The sequence below is a fragment of the Leucoraja erinacea genome, chromosome 2 (genome assembly GCF_028641065.1).
Source record: "Leucoraja erinacea ecotype New England chromosome 2, Leri_hhj_1, whole genome shotgun sequence".
Classification (NCBI taxonomy): Eukaryota; Metazoa; Chordata; class Chondrichthyes; order Rajiformes; family Rajidae; genus Leucoraja; species Leucoraja erinaceus.
In genome coordinates this window covers 92,996,700-93,021,059 of record NC_073378.1, presented here as the reverse complement: position 1 = coordinate 93,021,059, position 24,360 = coordinate 92,996,700, and the positions used below count along the sequence as shown (strand labels likewise).

At 43.2% G+C, this 24,360-nt stretch overlaps 2 protein-coding genes across 3 annotated transcripts in view; both read left to right on the top strand.

Annotated features, from left to right (window-relative positions):
- The window catches only part of il6 (interleukin 6 (interferon, beta 2)), a 36,376-nt gene extending 29,522 nt beyond the window's left edge, over nucleotides 1-6,854 (top strand). The window contains exons 4-5 of the mRNA XM_055661351.1: nucleotides 703-849; nucleotides 1,630-6,854. Coding sequence (XP_055517326.1) covers nucleotides 703-849; nucleotides 1,630-1,824 — 342 coding nt within the window. The 3' untranslated portion in view covers nucleotides 1,825-6,854. The remainder of the gene's footprint in view (nucleotides 1-702; nucleotides 850-1,629) is intronic.
- Nucleotides 6,855-17,877: 11,023 nt separating this feature from the next.
- On the top strand, nucleotides 17,878-23,482 carry LOC129712689 (interleukin-6-like). 2 transcript variants are annotated; one of them, XM_055661339.1, is made up of 4 exons: nucleotides 17,878-18,059; nucleotides 18,533-18,646; nucleotides 20,870-21,016; nucleotides 22,640-23,482. In XM_055661339.1, the coding sequence occupies exons 1-4, from the start codon at nucleotides 17,916-17,918 to the stop codon at nucleotides 22,823-22,825; spliced, it is 591 nt and encodes a 196-aa protein (XP_055517314.1). In that variant the 5' UTR covers nucleotides 17,878-17,915; the 3' UTR covers nucleotides 22,826-23,482. The 2 variants fall into 2 exon arrangements, with proteins under 2 accessions (XP_055517314.1, XP_055517305.1); XM_055661330.1 differs by lacking the exon at nucleotides 22,640-23,482 and having other exon boundaries at nucleotides 20,870-21,558.
- Nucleotides 23,483-24,360: the final 878 nt, after the last annotated feature.

Genomic DNA, 24,360 nt, shown 5'->3' with positions numbered 1-24,360 from the left:
GGGGTACTCATTTTAGATGATCAGCCATGATCATATTGAATGGCGGTGCTGGCTCAAAGGGCCAAATGGCCTACTTCTGCACCTATTGTCTATTGCCCATGTCTATGTCTATCCCAAAACACCTTCAGAAAAAGATGCTAAGGAATTCTTTCAGTGTCCTAATAAAAATATATTGCAACACCAACTTCAGTATCAATGGCATAGATCCTTTGGAGCCTTTACCCCTAGTGTTTGTGAAGCATTGCTGCATACAAATTGATCACTATCTATATATCACTAAAACTCTCATCTTGACCACTTCCTGTCTGCGTTGTAATTAAATTTGCACAAAAAAAAATCCCTCATCGCACTACAATTTTTTCCCACCTTACTCTGCTGCAAGTCAAATAAGTTGTGTTCCGATCGGTGAAATAGTACAAATGTTATGAAGGTTTTGATGGTTCCCCCTCCCCCACAGCCCGCCCGCCCCCAACCCCTCCCTCCCCCACACACCCCCCCCCCACATCCCCCCCCCCCCAGCCCACATCCCCCATACCCCCTCCTCCACACCAGCCTCCACAACTGTGATTACCCTTCCCACTAGCTGCAAAAGGCTCCACATAAGGAAACATCGTTATTTCTAGCCCCAATACGTTTTAGTAAAATTGTCTGACATGATGTACAAAATTCTGAAATTATGTTGCACTTTTGTATTCTTTGCAGAAAAAATGTTTATCCAAGATTATCAAGAAATTTCAGGAGTACAAAAAGTACCTGTTATTTGTGCGACAGTGGATTAAGCATGATAGTCGTCAAGTGGATGCAATGCTGAGCAGTACAAAGATTTTGGTTGACTTGCTCCCACTGGAGGTAACAACAGTTTACAGCATAAAAATTGTTTGGACCATGCAGGAGATTGAATAGTCTATGTAGAATTACATAGAATACTACAGAATGTGCAATTAAGTAACAGATATTTGGCCATTTGAGTTATGCTTGTGTTTATTCTACAAACAAACCTTCTTTTACTTAACCCTGATGGTCCAACTTTGTACCCCTGCCTACTTCACAAGTTTATCCCTCTTGAACTTAAATATTTAACTGTAAATGCGCGATTTATTTATATAGAGTGGGTTGTAGATGTATGGATCAGTGTAAATAAACTGATAATAAAATAGAGTGCAATTATTTTCTTTTATCGTATTAGTACCTAAGCCAGAGCATTGTTCTACCTACCATTGATGCACTTCAATCACAACTTACTGCTTTACAACTTCTGTGCAGACTTGGCATGCATTATAAACTACGAGGAACAATGGTTACATTTCTAGAGCTTACACTCAAACTCCCTTAACATCCGTGGTCATCTGAAGAAACCAGTAAAAGAAAGAAAGGCAGGATTTTTACAAGTTCTCAGCAGTTTACACCAAATATCCCATCAAATTACTAATACTGTTTTCTTTAAGTTTCACATTCTAATACTATTTTCTCAAGTTTCACACACTCTTGCTCCTATTTCTATAATAGCTTTCAAAGATCTGTCACTTTTAGAAATGTCTTGATTAATATCTTGATTTTAAAGTACCATGGTTTCACATTAGCTATGTAAAATTAGCTTTAATTTTTGTTTTCTTCCTCTTTTGTTCGTAGAGCCACATCCGTGAACGCATTGCTCAGCAGGATAAAAGTAATGGGGCGGCTTTCATTCAGGAGCAATCTTCAAAGAAGGACTGGGATAAGCAAGTGGCAATTCACGTGATTCTTAAAAACTTTGTTCTCTATATGGAGAGTACTGTTCGAGTTGTTCGATTCATTAAATTCATTCCTACAACTGTTTCTTTATAAGAGCAATGGCAACAATGTATGAACGTTCTAGTTCACATATGTTTCGTAAAATTTACTTTTATGGTAAATAACACCATTGTTCTACGTTCAGAACCAATTGTTTTTGGTTTATGTTCATTTCTGTGAAAAATGAAAATTATAAATTTTATTGGCCTATTTATAATATTTTAATTGAGTATTTATTTTGCAGAACTATCAGTTTAATATTGTGGTAAAAATCCAGTTTTATCATTATGCTCCTTAAATCTACCAAATTATATTTTTGTGCTATGGTTGTAATTGAAAGTCAATAAACTAAAATAAATTATGATATTTCAAATTTAGTTTCTCTAGCATTCTGTTGTTCATGAGCTAATTGTCAAAGTATAACATGGTCTAAAAATAAGAGGATAGGGCAGTAATTTGGAAATCCAGTTGGATATTATGGTGATATCCTCATCCGGTTGGATGTTTAAACCAACAACTCTAGATCCTAACTCCTGCTACAATTAGTCTGATAAGTGAAAAAAAGGGTCAATTAGAACTAGCCTCACTCCACACGAAGTCTCACTGGGTATCCAGGCACCAAGCTGAAATCTGCACCACAAACCAAAGTCTTCAAGTACCAAATCTGGAATGATTTCATGCAGGTTTTCATGCAAGATAATGTCAACTAGTTTGGGAGAGAATTATGCTTCCAAGCCAATTATGTGTTGACTTTTAGAACGTGACCTTTTCTACAGAAATGGCAGATCTTTGATTGTTGTTATAGAAACAGAATCAAAGGTCTGATGGGAATGTTAAATAGTATTAGTAAAGTGAAAAGTCCAGTAAGATGAAAAATACCCTGGACGTAATGGATATGACCACATCATCCGACCCATTTCAAAATGATCATTGCTTTGGAGGATGTATTGGTTAGAACTTCAATAAGTTATTAGATGGTAGAATGCCTGCCAGAGATTGGAATGTGCAAACATTACTTTGTCATGCTAGATTGCACCAGGAAATAAACCAGGCAGATGCAGACCAATTAAACTGACACCTGACACATAAAGAATAGTAGAATATTATTCACAACCAGGTAGTGAAAACTCTAAAGGAGAGAATCCACATCACTTATAACAGGGAAGTGTCATTTGACAATATTTTTGGAGGTGTCATTTGAGAATGGATGAGAGGGATTAGTGGATTGAATGCATCTGGATTTTCAAAAACATTTAATAAGATGATGCACAGCATATTACTTAAAGAAGTTTATGCCTCGTGGCATTGAGGATTAGTTAATTGGTAAAAATGAACAAAAGAATAATGGACTCTACAGGGTGTAGCTCGTGTGGAGAATGAGCATCAGTTGGGCCTCAGCTATTTGCAGCCAATGTTAATAACAGATTAAGGGAAAAGGTGTAATTTCTCAATGATTTCCAAGTATATAAATCGTTGGAAATTAAGCCATGAGCCATAACTGGTCATTGTAAATTGTTCCAAGCATATGGGTGAAGGACACAATCTAAGAGGAGTTTAGTTTAGTTTAGATATATAGCACGGAAACAGGCCCTTCGGCCCACCAAGTCTGCGCCAATCAACGATCACCCATATATTAGTTAATTAGTTCCATCTTACACAATTGAGACAATTTACAGAAGCCAGAGCACATAGAAACAGAATCAAGGGTCACGGACAAAACCCATGCAGTCACAAGAACGTACACACTCCATACAAACAGTACCAGTTGTCAGGATTGAACAAGGGTCTCTGGTGCTGTAAGGCAGCAACTTTCCCACTACACTACTTTGATAAGATGTAATTAGTGTCGATATAAGCTTGATGTTAGATGCAGACTTGATGAAGTGCCTGTTTCATGCTGCATATCAGTCTAGGATGTATGGAAGTTAAGTGATGAACTCGGTAAAAACAATATGAAAAACTGTTAAGATTGCTACCATATAAAAAAAATAGAAAACCATATGATTTAAATGGTGATCATGGGAAATATTTGGCTCAAGAGAGATGTGTAGGAAAGAAGGATCTTGAACCGAAACTTTCTTGATGACGGCACGTCTGACTAGGATCAGATCCAGTTGATGCCAATGCTTTGACCGTGGGTGCCTCCAGGTAACCTTATGCTGGGGCTTTGTCTGGAAGTACGAGTTGGCGATGCACAGGTCATGGTAAGTGCACAGCTCAAGCAGTCGCTCTCCGTTCTGATTCATTTTGCCCACACCAAACTGCCCAAGACAGGAAGACCACGATTTGTGGTCTGCACCCACTCTGGCGTTGAAGTCGCCCAGGAGAACAAGTTCATCCTTGCTGGGGATGCTGCTGATGATAGATATGAGGTTCTCATAGAACCTGTCCTTTGTGTGTGACATACACGCTGACAAGAGTGACTGGGCCTGCGGTGGTGTTGAGGCGGAGAGTCAGGAGTCGCTCTGAGCCATTACTGCCTGGTTCCACCATGTTCAGCATTACTGCCTGGTTCCACCATGTTCAGCTGTTCCTTACTGTGAAGCCTACTCCATGCTCTCTGGGCTTGTCAGAGTCCTTCCCCTGCCAGTAAAATGTGTACTCCTTCTCCTTCTCCCTTCTCCTTCTCCTTCACTGTGCCCGGGTTTGCCAGCCTTGTTTCCTGAAGGGTGGCTATGTCTACATTGATTCTCTTGAGTTCGTCGTTTATGACATCTGTTTTCTTGGAATCGCTGATGTCCTGTAGGTTTTCAGAGAGGCTGGTCATCATTGTCCGGACATTCCAAGTTCCCAGTATTGGAGCTGGTCTGTAGAGGAAATTGTGATATAAGGAAAGTCCACAATTAAGTTGCATTAAAACAGGTGAGTTTAGAGGAAGTGGATGAATTTGTTTTGATCACCAAGAATATTTAGGTTCTACAATAAGTCTATGTTTTCTTGTTTGTAGAAAAATAAAAGATAATCCAGTTGAAACATACAACAGTCTACCCTTGTTATTATGAGTCTCTTTGTAACATATTTTGGTTACAGCAGACGGAGCATCCCCACAATAATAGGTACGGGAATCCCACAGTGTGGGAGGCCATTGTAATTGACAAACAATTGCTTCCTTCAACACTTGTGCAATGATACTCTATTAAAGAATGTAACAAACAGCCTTTAGCATTTTTTGTATTTTTAGCTTGCAGTAACAAAAAAAACATTTTTCACTGTTAAAAAAAACTTGCTGCACTCAGCAGGTTAGCCAGCGTCTTTGGAAGGAGAAACAGAGTTAACATTTAATGCCGATGTCCTTTCACCATAAACTCCGGGCGGGCAGTTGGTCGTGGGAATTTCACATGGAGCGAGACAGAGTTTCTGCATCCTCTCACACCACCACCCCAACATCCCAGACCTCACATTTTGTTCTTGACCTCTGAATGCGGGAATCAGCAACAGCAGTTATTGGCGTTCCCCAGCTGCGCTGGACAAGGTGTACATTTAAGCAAGAACTATAAAACCAGGATGGAGACTAAAAAAAAAGAAACATGACAATTAGGATTTAATTTAGTTTAGAGATGCAGCGCGTAAACAGGCCCTTCGGCCCACCAAGTCCATGCCGACCAAATGTCAACCGTACACTAATTCTATGTTTTAACAGTTTAGCATCCAACTGACCAGAGGCAATTTACAGAAATTGCCTACAAACCTGTACATCTTTGGAATGTGGGACGAAACCAAAGCACTTGGAGTAAACCCACACAGTCACAGAAAGAATGTGCAAACTCCGTACAGATATGACCCGTAGTTGGAGCCAAGACTCTAGCGCTGTAAGGCAGCAACTGTACCACTGCGCCTCTGTGCTGCCTGTAGATGTAACTGGATGTAATTAAAAGGGGAAACAGTTAAAGGTTAAAAATATTTGTAGTGGGAAGTAGAAATGTAGCTGTCTTGACAGAAAAGGGATGCTTTAAATACATATAGAGCTGAATGACAAATAGCAGAATTCCAATGAAGCAAAGACAATAGAAGCAATAAAATAGCTATAATTATGGAAGTATTAAAATATCAATACTCTGAGAAGGAATGAGTTGCCTTCGAACTTGCAAAATACCATGCCAGATGATCAATTTCAAACAATGACAACTTAAAGTGCAAAACAACGATCATTCTCTCCTCTGGCACCTTCACCAAATAACTTGAATATGTATCCTCTGGTTGATGACAAGTCAATCACAGCCCTCATCAATCCTCCTTACTTAGAGTTCACATTAGTCAGATACCACTGTTCCATAACGAATCCATGTTGACTATCTCGACATCTACTACAAACCCACTGACTCCCATGGCTATCTGGACTACACTTCTTCCCACCCTGCTTCCTGTAAGGATTCTATCCCCATACTCCCAATTCCTCTGTCTACGCCTCATCTGCACCCAGGATGAGGTGTTCCAAACCAGGGCATTGGAGATGTCCTCGTTCTTTACGGAACGGGGGTTCCCCTCTTCGACTATAGATGAGGCTCTCACCAGGGTCTCCTCTATACCCCGTAGCTCCGCTCTCACTCCCCATCCCCCCACTCACAATAAGGGCAGAGTCCCCCTTGTCCTCACCTTCCACCCTACCAGCGGTCACATACAACATATAATCCTCCGACATTTTCGCCACCTCCAATGGGATCCCACCACTGGCCATATCTTCCCATCCCCTCCCTTTTCGGCTTTCCGCATAGACCGTTCCTTCCATAACTCCTTGGTCAATTTGTCCCTTCCAACCCAAACCACCCCCTCCCCTGGTACTTTCCCTTGCAACTGCAGGAAATGCTACACTTGTCATTTTACCTCCACCCTCGACTCCATCCAAGGACCCAAGCAGTCTTTCCAGGTGAGGCAGAATTCGCCTGCACCTTCCCCATCGTCATGTGTTGCATCCGCTGTTCCAGGTGCCAACTGCTCTACACCGGTGAGACCAAGCACAGGCTTGGCGATCGCTTCACCCAACCACCTCCGCTCAGTTTGCAATAACCAACCTGATCTCCCGGTGGCTCAGCACTTCAACTCCCCCTCCCATTCCGAATCCGTCCTTTCTGTCCTGGGCCTCTTCCATGGCCAGAGTGAGTCCCACCATGAATTGGAGGAGCAGCACCTCATATTTAGCTTGGGAAGTTTACACCCCAGCGTTATGAACAGTGACTTCTCCAATTTCAGTTAGTCCTTGCTTTCTCCCTTCTTCCCCTCCCCTTCCCAGCTCTCACCACAGCCCACTGTCTATGCCTCTTCCTTTCTTTTTCCAGCCCCGCCCCCACATCAGTCTGAAGAAGGTCTCTACCTGAAACGTTGCCTATTCCTTTGCTCCATAGATGCCGCCTCACCCGCTGAGTTTCTCCAGTATTTATGTCTACCTTCGATTTTTCCAGCATCTGTAGTTCTTTCTTAAACATCTCTGATTAAAACGTGTGTTTCTAAATAAACCCTTATATTGTCTCTTATAAGAAATAATATGTCCACCACTGGTTAATTAAAGTCCACTATGTTGGTTTAAAACAGAAAATGTCAGAAAAATTCAGCAGATCAATGCTTATTCTTTCACCATCTGTAATTTTGTTTTGATTCCACAATTTCCTATCTTGCTTCTTTTTACCACCTGTGATATATTCCATTTGGGTTTGGTGATTTATCCATTTATAAAGGTGATAATAGTAAGATTAAAGAGAACTTACCAGTTTGAAGTTTGATCTGTATTTTATGTGGCAGGTTTACTTCTTTTTGTAGGTTCTTCGCTGCTGTTTTTGCGCTGGTGTCTGGATTTTCGGTTTGGTTGGCGTTGGAGGTCCCCGCGTCTTCCAAGAAGGCCGGCCTGGCCATGGCCTAAAAAAGACTCATGTTTTGAGTACCGGGCCTTCGAGCTTTCACCAGTTCTGCTGGTGGGTGCGTAGGGGTGCTGTCTTTGGCTGTAGAGGGTTTTTGTTGGAGTCCCTTTTATTAGTCCAGTAGGTTCTCTCATTCCTGCACCCCTTGCACACTTGTCTTTCCTTCTGCAGACCCCTCTTCCAGGTCAGCCCAGAACTGATGAGGTAGAAGCACTGTGCAGCCCTTCAAGAGGTACTGCTGTGGGTTTATCATAGGGCCCACAGTGACCCAACTCCATCTCCCGGAGTCTGTCACGTTGGAGCAAATGCTCCATAAACCGCTGCATCCGGCTCCAGCGCTCTCGGTCGCTGGCCGCCCGCGGTTGTTCAAAGTCGGACTCCTCTGAGTCTACGACCTTGTTTGTTTTTGTGTCTAGCCTTACCGCCCGGCCGCGTGGATCTGGCCGGTGCGGAGGCGACATCGGGCACAGCTGATCCCACTATCGGTGATCCGAGTGCCGCTGACTGCTGCTGGCTGCCCGCTGCTCCGCGGTCCTCCCTCACCAGCTTTGTCGCAGACCTTGTCTTCTTTGTTTCTCCACCTGTAATCAGCATGGGAAAACACAAAAAGACCGCAGTTCTTACCTGCAGGTCCTGGTTTAAATTGTCGCTACGGGGGAACGTCGTTCCACCCCGCCTCCTGCCGTTATCAACTTGTCAAAAGTCGACGGCCCCATTCTGAATAGTCTCCCGCCCGGCCGTGGTGTTCTGGCCGGCGCGGGATCAGAAATCGGCACAGCTGATCCCTTACGGGGCTTGTGCCTTCAGCTGCTGTTGGCTCCCGCAACTTCGTGGTCCTCCCCAGCCAGCTTCACTTGCAGCACTTGTGGACACTATTTTGTCCAGCTTCCCCCCCTGTGTAAAACAGCGCGGGGACAAACACTACCGCAGTGTAAAGCACTTACCTGCAGGTCGCGGTTTCAAACTTACCGCTGCGGGGGAACGCTCCACCCCGCCTGTCGTTTCGCAAGCGTGAAAGCGATATGACACGCATGCGTCGTGGCGGGCTTCTTCACGTAGTCACTCACGTGACTCCGAAGTAAAATCTTATATTCTTTCCAGTACTCCACTTTAATTTGGCTTGATTAAAACAGTGGAATTAATCAGTCATGCAATGTGGAAACATGCCCATCAGCCCCAATTCGTCCATGCCAACCAAGATACCACATCTAGACTAATCACATTTGCCCGCATTTGGTCCATATCCCTCTAACCATTCCTACCTGTGTACCTCTCCAAGTGGCTTTTAAATGCTGTTATAGTACCTGCCGCAACTCGTTCCTCTGGCAGCTTATTCCATATACTGACAACCCTATGAGTGAAGACTTTGCCCCTCAGATTCCTATTAAATATTGTACCTCTTACCTGAAGCCTATGTCCTCTGGTGCTGGAATCCCTTACCCTGTGTAAAAGACTGTGCTTTCACACTATCTATTATCCTCATGATTTTCACGTTAATGTCGTAGGAGTAGAATTGGGCTCCTTGGCCTATTGAGTCTACTCCACCATTCATTCATGGCTGATCTAGATTTCCATCTCAACTCCATTCTGCTGTCTTCTCCTCATAACCTTACTAATCAAGAACCTGTCAATCTCCGGTTCAATATTAGCCAATTACTTGACCTCCACAGCCATCTGGGACAATCAATTCCACCGATTCATCACTTGACTAAAGAAATTCCTCATCTTCTCTCTAGAGGTACATCCTTTTATTCTGAGGCCTCCTCTGGTCCTAGGTTCTCCCACTAGTGGCAACATCCTCTCCGCTTCTTCACTATCTTGTAAGTGAGGTACCCATTCATCCTTCTAAACTCCAGTGTGTATAGGCCCAGAACTGTCATCATATGTTAACCCAAACATTCTTGTAAACCTCCTCTGCATCCTCTCCAACGCCATCACAATCCTCCTCAGATATGGGGTCCAAATATAACACGTTGTTCAAGAAGGAACTGCAGATGCTGGAAGATCGAAGGTACACAAAATTGCTAGAGAAACTCAGCGGGTGCAGCAGCATCTATGGAGCGAAGGAAATAGGCGACGTTTCGGGCCGAAACCCTTCTTCAGACTCAATGCCTTCCAGTCTGAAGAAGGGTTTCGGCCCGAAACGTCGCCTATTTCCTTCGCTCCATAGATGCTGCTGCACCCGCTGAGTTTCTCCAGCAATTTTGTGTACCTTCCAAATATAACACCTTCAGATCAGTATTCACCACTCCTCTTCTCAATTTGGTCCCTATTTTGCCTGACCTTGGACTCTTGTCCCTTGTTGAACTTTCTGGCCTAATACATCTGGAGACATCTCTAGATGTTTTATATATCTCTGTAAGATCACCCCTCAGCCTCCTGCCCTCCAAGGAATAAAGTCCTAGCCTGCCCAACTTTTCTTTATTCCTCAGACCCTTGAGTCCTGACAACATCCTTATAATTTTCTTCTACGCACTTTCCAGTTTTATGACACCCTTCCTATAGCATGGTGGCCAAAATCAAACACAATACTTCAAATATCTTACCAATATTCTGTACAACTGTAACACACCATCCTAACTTCTATGTGTAGGAAAGAACTGCAGGTGCTGGTTCAAATCGAAGGTAGACACAAAATGCTGGAGTAACTCAGCAGGACAAGCAGCATCTCCGGAGAGAAGGAATGGGTGACGTTTCAGGTCAAGACCCTTCTTCAGACCCTTCTGCTTGTCCTGCTGAGTTACTCCAGTATTTTGTGTCTACATCGTAACTTCTATACTCAATGCCTTGACCGTTGAAAATCAATGTACCAAAAGCTTCCTTTAACACCCTATGATGCCACCTTGAAGAAACCATGTACCTGCATTCCTAGAATCCTCTTCTTTACAATACTCCTCAGGGCCCTGCCATTCACTTATTTCCATTTTTGTGAAGAGAGTTACCAAATGTTCATTAAGAACCAAAGGTACACAAAAATGCTGGAGAAATTCAGCGGGTGCAGCAGCATCTATGAAGCTAAGGAAATAGGCAACGTTTCGGGCTGAAACCCTTCTTCAGACTGATGGGGGGGGGGGGGGGGGGGGGGGGGGGGAAGAAGAGGAAAGGAAAAAGAAGGAGGAGGAGGAGCCCGAGGGCTGAGGGAGAGATAGGAAGGGGAGGAGACAGCAAGGGCTAACACAATTGGGAGAATTCAATGTTCATGCCCCCAGGATGCAGACTCCCCAAGCGGAATATGAGGTGCTGTTCCTCCAATTTCCGGTGGTGTTCGCTCTGGCCGTGGAGGAGACCCAGGACAGAGAGGTCGGATACGGAATGGGAGGGGGAGTTGAAGTGCTGAGCCACCGGGAGGTCAGGTTGGTTAATGCGGACCGAGCGGAGGTGTTCGGCGAAACGATCGCCCAACCTCCGCTTAGTCTCACGGATGTAGATCAGCTGACATCTAGAGCAGCGGATGCAATAGATGAGGGTGGAGGAGATGCAGGTGAACCTCTGTCGCACCTGGAACGACTGCTTGGGTCCTTGAATGGAGTCGAGTTGGGAGGTAAAGAAGCATTTGGGGGATCATTAGATCTGGGACATACATCAGGAATTATGTTGATAGGCATTAATACTAGTGAAATGTAATCTAAAAAAAACTGTTCAAAGGTAAACTACAATCAGTAATTAGTTTGAAAATTAAAAAGACAGCTCGTCATAGAGCACAGGCTTCTGACACACAACAGGAGACAACTCAGCTATGATTTGTAAATATGACCCAGAGACATTCCCATATGCATTGGCCAAATGTTAGACAGGGGACTAGGATAATTGGCTGCATCAGATATGTGTAGGAAGGAACTGCAGATGATGGTTTAAACTGAAGATAGACACCAAGTGCTGGAATAACTCAGCGGGACAGGCAGCATCTCTGGAGAATGGAATAGGTGACTTTATTGCATATCTCTACATCATCGTCTATATGTCATTTCTCTTTCCCATGACTTTCAGTCTGAAGGGTCGCGACCTGAAATATCTCCCATTCCAGAGATGCTGCCTGTCCCACTCAGTTACTCCAGCATTTTGTGTCTATCTTCAGGCATTAGATATCTTCAGCTAACATATCTTGCATCATTGTGACAGAGATTGTGACTGATTATTTTGTGCTTATCATTTCAAACATGACCATAAGCGTATTTGGTCTTTCAATCAATAATTGGAGTATATGTATACACAGACAGTTTGCCCAAGCAATACAAATTTTGAGTGGTTGAGATTTTAGTCATCAGAAGTTTTTAGACTGCAAAATGTGAATTACTTTGTGCCAACAATTTTGCTTGAATATTTAGAAGATTTTTTTTAAGATGTGTCCCATTGTAAAATGTAAATAAATTGGACCTTTTGTCTGCTTCCAAAATATTGAAGAAAACCATGCCATTGTAACTACTGAAAATGTTTCCAAACCTCTATATCTTATCTTAAAGAGTGCAAAGTTTGCTGTAATATAATTATTTCAGAACTTCTTGATTTACCGATGCTCTACAATTGCTTTCACTATAAGTGCTTCAAGTTTGCATTGCTAAAGCATTTCACAGTCGAATAACATTGACCTTATTAAATTAAGATTTTTATTTATTTCCGTTTTACCTTGGTTCTTTTACATAACTGCGTTGAATCCACCTACATATCAAAACTCCATTTGCAATGGAATACCAAACATTGTGGTCCATGCTAGATAATTGGCGGTGTTTCAAACGCCAGGAAAAATCACAATCATAGGATCAATTCCATCGGCATTTACGGAAATAGGAGGAAAGTGCGGGTGAATGCATAATGACAGAAGGAGTATGGGAAAGGAGATTCAAATTCTTGGAGCAGTGAGACCAGTTTTGGTGTACCTGTACAAAATTAATGAGCTTTGCCAGAACACCACGGTAATCAATGTTCTTGATTAGAGATTAACTGCTATAATTGGACAGTGTTTAAATTAATTTGACAGTAGAATCTGAAAGGAGCAGAAAGGAGCAGAGGAATGGGTGATGTTTCGGGTCTCAACTCAAATCGTCACCCATTCCTTCTCTCTAGAGATCCTGCCTGTCCCGCTGAGTTACTCCAGCATTTTGTTTCTATCGTTCATGTAGCATCTGCAGTTCCTTCCTACACAGAAATGAGCTGAAATGAGATCAGAGGATAAAAATTAGAATTATAATACAAAATAAAACATCCCAAATATAATACAGGGAATAGATGGAAAAAATGAGCACAGAAGTTATTAAATTGAGTCTGGAGTGTAACATAAACTTATTGGTTCATATTGCAACAAAGAATTTTGAAGTGTTTATGTTTGTGGAAAGATGACTCATTTTTACGACAGGAAATGCGTTGGGAATATCCCTGGTTAGCAAATAGAAAGAGGGAGGATGAGGAGTGGGGACTGATGGTATTAATTAGAGAGAATACCAATTGAAAGGTATTCACATAAACTATGTGCTCCTACAGCTGAAATGAATTCAAGTTCAAGTGAGTTTATTGTCATGTGTCCCTGTATAGGACAATGAAATTCTTGCTTTGCTTCAGCACACAGAACATTGTAGGCATTTACTACAAAACAGATAAATGTGTCCATATACCATAATATAAATATATACACACATGAATAAATAAACTGATAAAGTGCAAATAACAGATAATGGGTTATTAATAATCAGAGTTTTATCCGAGCCAGGCTTAATAGCCTGATGGCTGTGGGGAAGTAGCTATTCCTGAATCTGAAATGATATGGCTTATATTCAGGAACACAAGTGATCTTATATTGTCAGTGACTTCTGAAAAGACTCCAATAGTGAGAAAAGAGGCAAGCATAATTGTTGGCAAATTTCAAAAGCTTTTAACAAATATGTCATCTTGTATTAGGATATTTTAATTGCATTAAGTGTCAAGTTCCAAGTGGTACACCTTCTTCCTGTCCATCCCTGCAGGTGTGTGTGTGTGTGTGTGTGTGTGTGTGTGTGTGTGTGTGTGTGTGTGTGTGTGTGTGTGTGTGTGTGTGTGTGTGTGTGTGTGTGCGTGTGTGTGTGTGTGTGTGTGTGTGTGTGTGTGTGTGTAACACATATACATCCATGAGCGGAAAAGACTGCAGAAAGTTGTGAACACTGCCCAGTACATCACTGGCTCTGACCTCCCCACACATACTAAAAAAATAAACATTAGTAGTGCAATAATAATAATAATAATATTATTAATAATCAGTCTATTGTAGTTCAGATCTTATTTGAGGTTATAGTGTTTAATAGCTTGTACACAAAAAAGCTGGAGAAACTCAGCGGGTGCAGCAGCATCTATGGAGCGAAGGAAATAGGCAACGTTTCGGGCCGAAACCCTTCTTCAGACTGATCGGGGGCGGGGACAAGAAAGGAAAAAGCAGGAGGAGCCCGAAGGCTGGGGGATGGGAGGAGACAGCAGGGGGACTGAGGAAGGGAAGGAGACAGCAAGGACTAACAAAATTGGGAGAATTCGATGTTCATGCCCCCAGGATGCAGACTCCCCAAACGGAATATGAGGTGCTGTTCCTCCAATTTCCGGTGCTGCTCGCTGTGGCCATGGAGGAGACCCAGGGCAGAGAGGTCGGAGACGGAGTGGGAGGGGAGTTGAAGTGCTGAGCCACCGGGAGGTCAGCTTGGTTATTGCGGACCGAGCGGAAGTGTTCGGCGAAACAATCGCCCAACCTCCGCTTGGTCTCACCGATATAGATCTGCTGACATCTAGAGCAGCGGATGCAATAGATGAGGTTGGAGGAGATGCAGGTAAACCTCTGTCGCACCTGGAACGATTGCTTGGGTCCTTGAACGGAGTCGAGGGGGGAGGTAAAGGGACAAGTGTTGCATCTCTTGCGGTGTCCTTGAACGGAGTCAAGGGGGGAAATTTTAATAGCTTGATGGCTGTAGGGAAGAAGCTGTTCCTGAACCTGGACATTAGAATTTACAGGCTCCTGTACCTTTTTCCCGATGGCAGGGGTGATATGAGTGTGTGGCCAAGATGGTGGGGATGCTGATGATGCTGGCTGCCTTTTTGAGGCAGCGTCTCCAATAAATCCCTTTGATGGCGGACTGGGCAGCATTCCAAACTTTTTGCAGTCTTTTCCGCTCGTGGACGTTCAAGTTGCTGAACCAGGCCATGATTCAACCAGTTAATATGCTCTCTACTGTTCATCTGCAGAGGTTCAAGAGAATCTTCTTTATCATATATAAATTTATCTTTAATCTTCTCAGGAAGGAGAGGCATTGATGTGCTTTTTTTATAATTGCATCGGTGTGCTGGGTCCAGCAAAGATCTTCGGAAATATGCACACCCAGGAATTGGAAGTTTTTGACTCTCTCCAATATCAGCCCATTGATATAAACAGGATTGTGGGTCTTCATCCTTCCTGTTCCAAAGTCCACAATCAGTTAATTGGTTTTATTGATATTGAGAGCCAGGTTGTTGTGCTGGTACCATTTGGTTAATCGGTTGATCTCACTTCTGTACTCATCACCATCTGTAATTTGTCCAACAATGGTGGTGTTGTTGGCGAACTTGAAGATGGAGTTCGCACCTCGTCCGGCTAAACATTCATGAGTATAGAGTGAGTAGAGCAGGGGGCTGAGCACGCAGCCTTGAGGTGCTCCCGTACTGATTGTTAATGAGGAAGAAGTATTTCTGCCAATTCGAACAGACTGTGGTCTGTGGATGAGGAAGTCAAGGATCAAATTGCAGAGGGATGTGCAGAGACTCAGTTCTGTGAGTTTGGTAACCAGCTTGGAGCGGATGATGATATTGAGCTGTAGTCCATAAACAACAGCCTGACGCAAGTGATTTTATTGTCCAAGTGGTCCAGTGCGGAGTGGAGAGCCAGTGAGATTGCATCCTCCGTTGACCTGTTGTGAAGGTAGGCGTAGTGGGTCGAAGTTCTTGTTGAGGTAGGAGTTGATATCCACCATAACCAACCTCTCAAAGCACTTCGTTACCACAGACATTCGTGCCATTGGTCAATTGTTGTGGCACATCACTGCGGCACGGTGGCGCAGCGGTAGAGTTGCTGCCTTACAGCAAATGCAGCGCCAGAGACCCCGGTTCGATCCTGACTACTGGTGCTGTCTGTACGGAATTTGTACGTTTCCCCGTGACCTGCGTGGGTTTTCCCCGAGATCGTCGATTTCTTCCCACACTCCAAAGACGTACAGGTATGTAGGTTAATTGGCTTGGTAAATGTAAAAATTGTCCCTAGTGGGTATAGGATAGTGTTAATGTGCAGAGATCGCTGGTCGGTGCGGACCTGGTGGGCCGAAAGGGCCTGTTTCCGTGCTGTATCTCTAAACTAAACTAAACTAAACTAAAACCTTACTCATATTGATGCCCTCTTAAAGCAGGTGGGAACCTCAAAACTCAGTAGTGAGAGGTTGAAAATGTCTGCAAAACCCCAGCCAGTTGGTCTGCACACGGTTTGAGAACTTGAACTGATATACCATCAGTCCAGAGTTCACCCCCCCTGAAGGATCTTCTGACATCAGCCACTGTGACTGTGATTGTAATAGGGGGGTTGCACGTAAGGTCACTGGGTCATAGGGCTTGACGCATGAAGCCGCTCAATCCATCTGGAGGACATCCGTAACTTCCGGTATATGTTATTAATGCAAGAAACACATACTTTCCTACCTGTTAAAAACCACCAAAATGTTGAATTTTTCCGCTGAAAAATATTGTGGAAGTCGTGGTAAGTGTGAGAGACGTGTAGACAACATTAGAATTCCAAAAGTGAAGCGAAATGCAGGTAAAGAGAAGCGAGAGCTGAAGGGACAACAACAGCTAAAGTGCTTGGTAAACATTGGCTGTGCAGATATCGGAATTGGAAATATTGGGAATTATCGCGTTTGCTCACTGCATTTCATCAACAGTAAGGCATTATTTGTGTTTTTTCTTGATTCCTTTGGTATCTAAAAAGTCTCAGAAGTGATCAATCTGGCTGTAAATTTGTCTTCAGATGCGTTTTCATTTTGGACGTAAAAACCCACTTGAGAACCATGGGCGATTTAAAAAAATTACAGCCAGACTTATCACTTCTGAAACTTTTTAGATGCCGAAGGAATCAAGAAAAAACACAAATAATGCCTTAGTTGATGAAATGCAGTGAGCAAATGGCCAATGTTCGCCAAGCACTATGTCTGTTGTTGTCCCTTCAGCTCTTGTTTCTATCCACCATCATTTTTCTTCACTTTTGGAATTCTGAAGTAGGCTAAATGTCTCACACGCTTATCCCGATTTCCATAATTATTTACAGCGCAAAAATTGACATTTTCGGCAGGCTTTAACGGGCCCGCTATGCTGGAAACAATGGTAAGTGCCTACCTGCAGTTCATCGCGTGTACTCCACTTGGCGTAGCGTAGCAACAGTACGGGTCATGGGTCATGACCCGACTGCCGTGAAACCTCCCTATACCATATGGGGGCTCGGGAAGGCACATCAGTGTTTTCCCTATCAAAGAGTGCGTAGAACGCGTTGAGCTTGTCAGGGAGTGATTCTTCACTGTCGCTTGAGCTGCCTCCTGGTTTCGCCTTGTAGGAGGTGTTGGCATTCAAACCCTGCCTCAGTTTCCGAACATCAGCCCCATCCTCCAGCTTTGAGCAAAAGTCTTTTTTGGCTTTTTTGATGCAATAAAGTACAAAATCAGGCGATAAAGTGGAAGCAGGAACCTTTGATAACATGAAGTTCATTCTACCTGGTTCATTCGTCTCTTCACAAGAATCCAGTACAACAAGGTGCGATTTTAAAACACGCATTCTTTTTAACCAGGAGGAATTCATCGGTCAAAGAATTCCCTCGCTCGATTACAAGTTATGCAATAACTGGTAAAACTTTGTAAAGCCGATTCGGTCACTTTTCAGGAATGTATGATGAAAAAAACCAGTGCAATTGAGAGAGCTTTGCCCCTCCTGCTGGTGGCAACGATTACCGTGGTCACCTAATTGTACATTTAGGATGTGTAATAACTGACAATGACAGATCGCTTCAATTATGTTCAAAGTTTGACGTCAACAAAGTTGTTTTACAAATGTTGGATTTTCCCCAAAGGTAATTTCGAATAAATACGGGGGAGAAGAGCTGAGGGAGCTAAACCATCACAGAGCTTTAAACAAGAGGAGTTCAACATGAGACCGATTCAAAGTCAGTGAACCAAGATCCCAGTTATCTGTTCGTATTTCATTTCAGGTGGAGTTCGTAGGAAGCGGCAATTCTAATTCTGTTCTGTCTCTTTCCCTGCAGATTTTTACCTGCTGTTCCTGGCGATGTGCGGAAGAGTCGCCGCTTTTCCCGTGTTGGAGCTGGTGGATGCGGCGGGGCGGTTACAGACCCCCGCCCTGGGCTGTGCAACCTGCGCCCCCCTGGCGCTGCAGATACGGAGCACAACGGCAGCGCTGCGGGACACCCAGGTGAGCGAGTGAGTGAATGAGCGAGTGAGTGAGTGAGTGAGTGAGTGAGTGAGTGAATGAGTGAATGCATAAATGAATGAATGCATGATTGAGTGTATGAATGAATGCATGAATGAATGCATGAATGAATGAATGGATGATTGAATGTATGAATGAATGAATGATTGAATGATTGAATGATTGAATGAATGATTGAATGAATGAATGATTGAATGATTGAATGATTGAATGAATGAATGAAATGAATGATTGAATGAATGAATGAATGAATGAATGAATGAATGAATGAATGAATGATTGAATGAATGACTAATGAATGATTGAATTAATGAATTAATTAATTGATTAATTAATTGGTGAGGTGAGTGAGAGTGAGTGAGTGAGTGAGGTAGGGGCTGGGACCGCGCAGCCTTTGACTCGGTCTTTACTCAACCGTTCACTTATTCACCCTTTCACCTTTCTTTTCCCGGCAGCTGTGCGAGTTTTTCTCCTTCTGTGACGGGGACCAGGGCTCGTTGCTCACTTACGACTTCAACCTGCCGCAGATCCGAGCTCAGGACAGATGTACAAGCAGCAGTTTCCACAAGGTGAGGCTCCGCGGTTGGGGCAGTCGCCCTCGGGATCTAGGAGTGACTCCTGCTGTTCCCTCTCCATCCGGCGCCGAGTTTAGTTTCCAGAGCCACAGCTTTTAAAACGCGCTTCTCATCCGCTGTTGGCGGCCAGGGGTTCAGGCGGCGTAATGCTGACTCCTACAGCGGGACTAACGCCACTGACCCTGGCGGTCCAATTCCAATCAAAGCAGCGGTTAGATATGTGGGAAGGAACTGCAGAATTTTGGTTTACACCGAAGATAGACACAAAATGCTGGAGTAACTGAAGTCACCCATTCCTTCTCTCCAGAGATGCTGCCTGTCCAGCTGAGACACACCAGCATTTTGTGTCTCTTTTCAGCGGTTTTGAAGATCGAGGATATTTTACCTCAATACCATTTTCCAGTATCGACATCGTTCCTTGATTCTGTCAATATCCTGAAATCTATCCTTCTGTACTTTGTCTGTCCCACGTGGATTGTATGAATGCATGGGGACATGTGCATTGCATGCATGTCGTGGGCTGGTGATCTCCTGACGATGCTGATTATGGTTGTCAATTGCATTACTTCTTCTGCACAGTAAAACAGCCTTGCTGCCAGGTGCAGATATTTTAAGGGCAACATTTGGGATTTGGGTGGCGGTGCAGGGGCCGTGATGGGATCGTTCTTTGCTTTTAGATCATGTCAGGCTGTATTTTACGTTGGCAAATCTAATTTTCGTTGTTGGGTTTGCGATAGACAGGGAGGTCAAGGAAGGGTCAATTTGTTAATCCTAGCTAAATTGGAGAGGCCAGGACTTCAAAATGGAGTCAAAGCTTCAGGGCTTCTGGGAGGTTTGGTCAATTTGGAATTGCTCTCTGCAGAGCTGGGACAAGCTTTGGAGTGGTGCCAGTGTGTCTAGAGCCTAGATACAATTTGCAAGAAAAGAATAAGAACATCTGCAGACCCTGTCGATTAAATGCAAAATGCATAGAATGGGTTGGATTGCTGCAAACCAGATATACACTAGTAAATAGTTGTAAATAATGTTGCAGAGTTCTACATTGCCAAGTGTTGATTGGATGAAGTATTGAGCCTTTTTGGGTTTCTGGCAGATCAGGGTAAATGCTTCTAAATTGGCTTCCTTGCGTAGTCCAGTTTGAATACAATGTATTGAGCTGCCGTATTATTGGGTTAGCGAAATGTCTGTTATGTATGGGGTTAATCTGTAATTGGGCTATTAAGAGACCACCCCTATGTGGTTCGGCCCCTCGAGGTCCCGGGACAAATAAAAGTCCACTACCACGAGGTCTAGCGTCGATCTTCTGGGAGAGCGCTTGGACTGCGTGACTTTCTGGAGCATCGCTGTCTGAGCGAGGCCAAGAGAGCTTGAACAGGCAGATACGAGGATCTAACCCGCGGTGGGATAGGTACAGTAGTTGAACTGTAATGTGTTTTGTTAAAATAAAATGTAGTTGCTTCAAGTGCTTGATTCAGTGTTTTTACTGAAACTAGACTGGGAGGAAGCTTAGAAATGAGCAATTTACAAATTGATTACTTCCTGGGATGAATGGATTGTCCTGAGAGGAGAAGATAAGCCGATATTCTAGAGTTTGAAAGAACGAGAGTGGATCTCATCGAAACATCCAAAATTCTTACTCCATTCTTACTGATGGAGGAGATCACAGCCTTGAAATTAAGCGATTAGCCATGCAGGTCTGATGATTGGAAATGTCTTCATGCAGAGCAAGTGATTTTTTTCAGAATGCTTGTCATGTGGAGGCTCGGTTACAAAAGACATTCAAGAGAGAATGATAGATTTCAGGATATTGGCAGAATCAAGGAACGATATTAATACTGGAAAATGGTACTAAGGTAAAAGATCAGCTATGATCTTATTGGGTGACAAGATGTTGCATTTTGGTAAGGCACATCAGGGCAGGACTTGCATGTAAATGGCAAAACCATAGACAATGTTGCAGAACACAGAGATCTAGGGTGACATAGAACGGAGAAATATACAGCATAGGAACAGGCCCTTTAGTCCATGAGGTATCTGTCCAACCTGATGCCAAATTAACCTCCTCTACATGCATGTGATTCCCCCCCACCCCCCCCCCCCCCCCCCCCCCATGTTCCAGCTACAGAGAAAATGCAGATTTAAAAAGCGCAAGAGCTACAACAAGGAATCAAATCCACATTAATTTGTACTAATTCAATTTTTTATTCTTTTTTGCAGGAAACATGCCTCAGAGCTATTGCAACAGGTCTCCAGAAATACAACCCATTTTTATTATCGGTGGAAACATCCATCTTGAGCTCAAACGATCAAATGACATGGGTGCGATCCAGCGCCCAGCGCCTGGCCGAACTGTTAATGCACCAGGTGAGTGTAAACGGAAACCGCTTACTGAATAGCGCCTATGGTGCAGGAAAGTACTGCAGTCTGCAGGTGCAACCTACTGACTCCAACAGCTATCAAGACTACATTTCTTCCCACTCTGCTTCATGCAAAGACTCTCGATACAAGAGAGAGGATACAAAGAATTTATTAGCCAAGTATGTAAGAACATTCCAGAACCAGGGGCCACAGTCTTAGAATAAAGGGGAGGTCATTTAAGACTGAGGTGAGAAAAAACTTTTTCACCCAGAGAGTTGTGAATTTATGGAATTCCCTGCCACAGAGGGCAGTGGAGGCCAAGTCACTGGATGGATTTAAGAGAGAGTTAGATAGAGCTCTATGGGCTAGTGGAGTCAAGGGATATGGGGAGAAGGCAGTCACGGGTTATTGATAGGGAACAATCAGCCATGATCACAATGAATGGCGGTGCTGGTTCGAAGGGCCGAAGGGCCTCCTCCTGCACCTATTTTCTATGCTTCTATGTTTCTATCCCAGAGACCCTATCCCCTACTGCCAATTCCTCTGCCTATGCCGTATTTGCGCCCAAGATGAAGTGTTCCATACCAGGACATCTGAGATGTCCTCAATCTTTAAAGTTCCCCTCTCCCATCATAGATGACGCCCTGACATGGATCCCATTGATATCCCGCAGCTCCGCTCTTGCTCCCCCTCCCCCCCCCCCCCCTTGCAACAGGGACACAGCCCCCCTGGTCCTCAACTGTTGCCTACAGCACATAATCCTCTTGACATTTTTGCCACCTCCAACGGGATCCCACCACTAGCCACATCTTCCCATCTCCACCCCTTTCTGCTTTTCACAGAGACCTCCGCAACTCCTAGGTTAACTCGTCCCTTCCCACGCAAACCACCCCCTCCCCAGGTATTTTCCCCTGCAACTGCAGGAGATGCAACACCCGTCCCGATACCTCCTCCGTCCAAGGACTCAGACAATCCTTTCAGGTGAGGCAGAGATTCACTTGCACCTCCTCCAACCTCATCTATTGTATCTGCTGCTCCAGGCGTGGACTCCTATATATCGGCGAGACCAAGCGCAGGCTCAGCGATCATTTCGCTGAACACCTCCACTCAGTCCGCCTAAACTTACCTGATCTCCCAGTTACAAAACAGTTTAATCCCCCCCACACTGACCTTTCTGTCCTGGGCCTCCTCGACTGTCAGAGTGAGGCCCAGCCCACATTGGAGGAACAGCACACCAGCAGTATATTGTTTTCTCTAACTTCAAGTAACCATTGCTTTCCCTCTCCCTCCCCCTTCCTATTTCTCTGACCATTCTGACAGTCCCCGATTAAATTTGATTTCTGTATGCTTTATCATCATCTTCTCCTAGCTAACAATCTATTCTACATTTTTCTTAATCCACATCCCCTTTGATGTCTCGTTTTCACGCCTTACACTTCCTTATCCCTGTGTCTCCCTCGCCTCAGTCTGAAGAAGGGTCTTGACCCGAAACACCACCCATTCCTTCTATCCAGAGATGCTGCCTGTCACACTGAGTTACTACAGTATTTGGTGTCTATCTTCAATCTTTTATGGTGACAGCATCAGAAAAATCAAATCACTAACACTGCTGTTTCCTTTATATTCCAGTTGAATGTCGAGTTTGGCATCAGTGGTGTGGACGAGAGCGAGTTGGAGGTTTCTGTGTTTGACTCGGTGCCAAAATCAGACTGGAACAGACAAGTGAACGTGCATGTCACCCTACGAGACTTCACCCGGTTCATGGAGAAATCATCCCGAGCCCTTCGCTTCATGAGTTCAGTAACGAATTTGTGAACTTAGACAACAAAACCCTCATTGTATGAATGTTATAGTTCAATATAGGGTACACAAATCTACAGTAAAAGTAGATGAATGTTGTTCTGTAAGAGAACTGATTAGATAATGGAAGTGCCCTGCACTCTCATTGTAAAGTTAAAAGCTAGATGCTTTTTCATTGCACCAGTTTTAATTATAATATTTGTTAAAAGAGCATTTCATAAGATTGTTAGGAAAGTATTTGAATATTATTGGCAAATCTGTGAGATAATTTATCAATTTACACTGTTGTAAAATTATAGAACACAGCCGAACATCATTTGTGTAAACCTACAGTGACAAAAATGTTTCCAAGCATTCCCAAATGGAAATTCCCAATAATGGTTAAACCCTGAAAACGTTTTAGATTGTCAATAGGTAGTGATAAAATAATTTAATAATTTAATATTGTTAATGCTTCATTGTTAATTTAATATTTATTATATTTATTATATATTATTACAGAATCCTAACTTTGAAAAATAATTTAAGTTATTAATTATGTTGTATCTATTTCCTCATAGTTAAACATGCCAGATTTTTGTTTTGTATGTCCAATAAATATTTAATTTTATTTATTGAAAGAATGTTGTTGGAAAATTTTATGTAATGTAAAAATGCAAAATTTATAAACCTATAAAGATCAGAGATTGGAAAGATCACAATTCTTCTTCTCATCTTTTGCTTGCTTCCACATCCTCTATCTCTGCATTGATTGTCTGTTCCCTCTCTCCAATGTGCATTGCATGCACAATTCTACCATGACAATATTGAATGCATTAGGTAAATTGAAATAATTGATTAAAATTCCTGAGGTGAAAAAGAGGAACAATTGATGAAGGGAATGCTGCAGTATCCCACCTTAAAGAGAAGATGAAGCTAAAATAGTATATTGATAATTAGTTTGCCCTTTAACCTTAATGTTGCATCAATGCCTTGTTGAGCAACCTTTAATATTATTGTTTGGACAAGTATCTTGTACATTGGATGGTCAAGCAATGTAGATGATCAGTCTTTTGAAGCAGAATGCATTCTTTGGATAATTGTCAAATTGCTGAATCAGTTGGTTTGTGTGATCTTGCGCTACCTTTAAAATAGTTTATGTCTTATTCATTGCCTCTAAATCCTTCACCAGGCTTACTCAAGCATTCTGAATTACTTGAATTTTAAATAGATTTTTCACAGGGAGAGCATCCAACAGCTGGTTTATGTAATTTCCTTGGGTCAAGCTCTGCAGCGCATCAGTGAATGCAATGTGATTCATACATGCCAGACATTGCTCAATGGTGCACATCCCTCCGAGCCTGAACATTGTTGGCTCAAGTCTAGTGACCCCAGGTTGTGAACCAGCATTTTTGATGGTTCACAACCTGGTCTGTCAGGGGTGGGAAACCATGCATGCCATCATTAAGTGCGGCCTTTTGAATTAATCCAAATTTTTAGAACAAATCCTTTTATTTTTATTCATATGTTTTTGTTTGTCTTTTATTATTTTTTATTTTAATCTTAAAATG

Bases quoted from the DNA above. Each gene is read 5' to 3' on its own strand.
- LOC129712689 (XM_055661330.1), top strand. From the start codon at position 17,916: ATGTGCGGAAGAGTCGCCGCTTTTCCCGTGTTGGAGCTGGTGGATGCG. The intron at 18,060-18,532 runs GTGAGCGAGTGA...TTTTCCCGGCAG, and splicing joins CAGCGCTGCGGGACACCCAG to CTGTGCGAGTTTTTCTCCTT. The intron at 18,647-20,869 runs GTGAGGCTCCGC...TCTTTTTTGCAG, and splicing joins CAAGCAGCAGTTTCCACAAG to GAAACATGCCTCAGAGCTAT.